The 3,635-nt window shown below is 36.6% G+C and overlaps 1 protein-coding gene across 1 annotated transcript in view; it reads right to left on the bottom strand.

Moving 5' to 3' along the window:
• Positions 1-3,635, bottom strand: part of Adamts19 (ADAM metallopeptidase with thrombospondin type 1 motif 19) — a 196,553-nt gene continuing 192,918 nt past the window's right edge. Inside the window, exon 23 of the mRNA XM_021214717.1 lies at positions 1-1,142. Within this exon, the coding sequence (XP_021070376.1) occupies positions 991-1,142 (152 nt within the window). The 3' untranslated portion in view covers positions 1-990. The remainder of the gene's footprint in view (positions 1,143-3,635) is intronic.

The raw sequence follows: 3,635 nt of genomic DNA, 5'->3' as shown, positions 1-3,635 counted from the left end.
GAATGTTTCAGAGAATTATAATTTTATTTTTTAAAAAAGGAAAAAAAAACACAATGGTACTATCAAAATATTATCTGAATCTCATTTTCTTATTTCCTAGGGAAAAGAAGGAAAAAAATATTTACTACCATTGCTCATATGATTTGTGAGTCGCAGTACGATCCTCTTTCATAAGTCTGCTAGGAGATGGAAAGATGTGGATGGATCCATTGTTTTCTCCGTTTGAAATACCTTTTAAAAGCCAGTCTAATGGCATGTTACAATAATACAGGTTTTATAGGGAGCTGCCACTTCCGTCACAGCTTCTCTACACCTACACAAACAGCGCAACGGTGATTCAGTGTACATCAATACAGTGCATCAGGCTCACAGTGCTTGTGTTCAAGTGCATGTTCGCCAACAGGATCAAAGTCTCTGTCTTGACTTTTCCATTATTTATAAAGGTATCGTTACAGTAGAATGTCTCCTATGCGCACCTCTAAAAATCTGAATCAAATTCATAATACATTCTCTCAGACTTTTCAAGACTGTGAGGTTTGTTCTGTTTACACATCTCCTGCCATTAACAGAAAATGGGCAGATTCTGCAGCAGGACACAAGAAAACACATCATTTTCTGCATACATAGCTAAGCTATCATGCTAAGGTAGTGTATACACTGGATAACTTAATGGTTTTGGTGGAGAGAAAATAGCACCATAGAGACAGCCCTAAATGGGAAAAAAAAATCATTTCTTTTTTTTCTTATTAGTTTACTAGACCCAACTTACTCATTCATACAAAATTATTTGTGAAGCCTCATAGTATAAAATCAAAATGTTTGTACGTCTAAAACAAACACCACATTAGATGCCTGGCAGGCAAATAAATTAATTTGATTAAATTATATGTTAATCTGATAATATTTGGTCTGAAAAACATGCTAGTGTGTGTGTTTATAAATAATGCAATAGCAGAAAAGCTGTGAGCTGGTCAGCCATCCTGCCAGAGGTCAACTCTTCTGCTGTAGCTTTTGGGCATAGAAGTCCCTGCACGTCTCACAGCACCGCTGGTACCACCGCATGTCCTGGCAAAGATTCTTCTCCCGGATCACTCTGCAGTACACTGGCCACTGGTCTCCCAGGCACTTGAAGGTCAGGGCAGCTAGAAAACAGAATATCGAAAATTCTGAGAATTTTGTTCTGTGGAGGTGCATAGGTATCACCAGTAGGAACAACATTCATTTCTTCTTCTTCTTCTTCTTCTTCTTCTTCTTCTTCTTCTTCTTCTTCTTCTTCTTCTTCTTCTTCTTCTTCTTCTTCTTCTTCTTCTTCTTCTTGGTGTGGAAATAATTTGCCTCATTTTAACTTACTTACTTTACTTGGCAGAATATGAAAAAATAAAAAAACAATAAACAAACAATCAAAAAACCAAAAACCAAACCACTACCACCAACAACTAAAGAACCACACACCCTGTAATATAGTAGCAGAGTGAATGCATAACGCTCTTACTTGGGGACATCTGAAGTTTACTAAAAATGGATTGCTCAAATCAATATGCTGTAAAGATTCTAAGTTTTCAGTTGCATTTGTTAATAATCTGTATTTGTTGCTTTTCCTGTTGCTGGGATAAAATACCCCAACCAAAACAATGTGGGCCCAAGACCAAGAAGCAGAAATGGATAGACTCTTGTGCTTGGCTCACTTTCTCCTTTTTATACAGTCTAAGATACCCTCCTAGGGAATGGTGCTGCCCACAGTGGATGAGTCTTCCCACTTCAATTAACTTAGCCAAAAAAATTCCAAACATGTATGCCAAGAGATTTGTCTCCCATGTGGGTCTAGATTTCAACAAGTCGACAATTGAGATTAACCATTATATTGCTTAGATATGTGTACAGTTTAAAGACATTTATTTTATATTGTATGTATGGTTTGGTTGTTTTGTGTCCAGATATGTATGTGTACCATGTGTATATCTGGCATCTGAGGAGGTCAGAAGAGGGACTCAGATCCGCTGGAGCTAGAGTTACAGATGATTGTGAGCCACCATGTGGGTGCTGGGAACCAAAACTGGGTCCCTTGCAAGATCTATAAGTACTTATATGGATTCACCTTCCCAGGCCCCTATATGTACTATTAAAATTGGGTCTGGCATGTAAATTCTTATGCTTCAGTTTAGTGTTGAGATTAGAAGTGTCTACAGCCATGTCTAGTCCAACACTACAATTTTATCTACTTCACTTAAGTTTTATTCATGTATTTTTGTAGATAGGATTAAAAGGGGGGGCGTTGTCTCTTTTCCTCTCTGTATGTATAGGTACATAAGTAATTGTTTCTTTGAAGCAGTATAGCTCTATAGCTCATATTGGTCTGGAATTCACAATTACCTAAGATGGCCTTGAACTCATGAGTGTTCCCCCTAGGTTCTGAGAGGAGATGTGTATCACCCCACTGGACTTAATATATCTATATATTAGTAACATGTATACGAATAAAACTACAAATAAACAGCAAAATGAAGAAGTGCCCATGTTTACTCTGCCTAATACTTTCCCATATAACATGTGGGGAGGCAGACAATAGGAGAATGATTCTTGGCCTTTTAAACACCAGGCTGGCTTTCAGAAGTGATTGGAATTTGCAGTGATGAATCAGCAGTGCTTAGACCTAGGATCTGATCTAGACAATTCTGTACTGAAGATCTGGCTTTAGGGTGTCAGAAGAAAGTGTGTTCCAGCATCTGTTGTGAAATTCAGTTTGTAGCATTTTTTTTTCCTTTTCTGGCTGTTCAAATTCATGCTCTTCTCTAACTTGCTTTTCACTGGGGTCATTTATTTCAGCAGCAGAAGAGCAACCAATACACCTTTTAACGACTCAGAAGTAGAAAACTGCAATTTTACCAGAGCTCTTCCTTCATTCCAAGATTTTCTCTGAAATGATACTTCTTAGACTCCATATGATTCTTACTCGGGGGATTGTGTTTTACTGGAAGCATTTGAGCCATCTGTTTAAGGACTGTTTAATTTTCATCTTGAATAGTGTCATTCTATTTTAATTAATTCCTTCAAAGAATCCTTAATTATTTGGCACAAAAGGAATTGTTGCATTTCCACGAAGAATCAAACTTCTCGAACTCATTGAATCTTTTGTTGATAATATAAAAGTACATATGATAAATCAGCTTCTTTTATTTTCACAATTATTCAAATATTCACATATTCTCCTGGAAGGTATATGCACACGTGAAAAACTTAATCCACTGTTTGCCACACTGAAGTGTTATTGGAGTACTAATTGCCACATAGTTAAAGGTTAATTTAGTCATTAAGATTTGTTATGAGAATATAAGATACCTGCATTGAAAAGCACACTCTACTTCTTAATGATAAATTAGATTATTTAATAAGAATTGATAATACTTAACAAAATTAGTTCATAATACTAAAAAAAAAAAAAAAAAAAAAAGCAGCGGGGCGTGGTGGCACATGCCTTTAATCCCAGCACTTTGGAGGCAGAGGCAGAGGCAGGGAGAATTTCTGAGTTTGAGGTCAGCCTGGTCTACAGAGTGAGTTCCAGGACAACCAGGACTACACAGAGAAACCCTGTCTCAAAAAACCAAAAATAAAATAAATAAATAAATAAATAAATATAA

The sequence above is a fragment of the Mus pahari genome, chromosome 15 (genome assembly GCF_900095145.1).
Source record: "Mus pahari chromosome 15, PAHARI_EIJ_v1.1, whole genome shotgun sequence".
Taxonomy (NCBI): Eukaryota; Metazoa; Chordata; class Mammalia; order Rodentia; family Muridae; genus Mus; species Mus pahari.
This window is presented reverse-complemented; position numbering and strand designations above follow the sequence as displayed.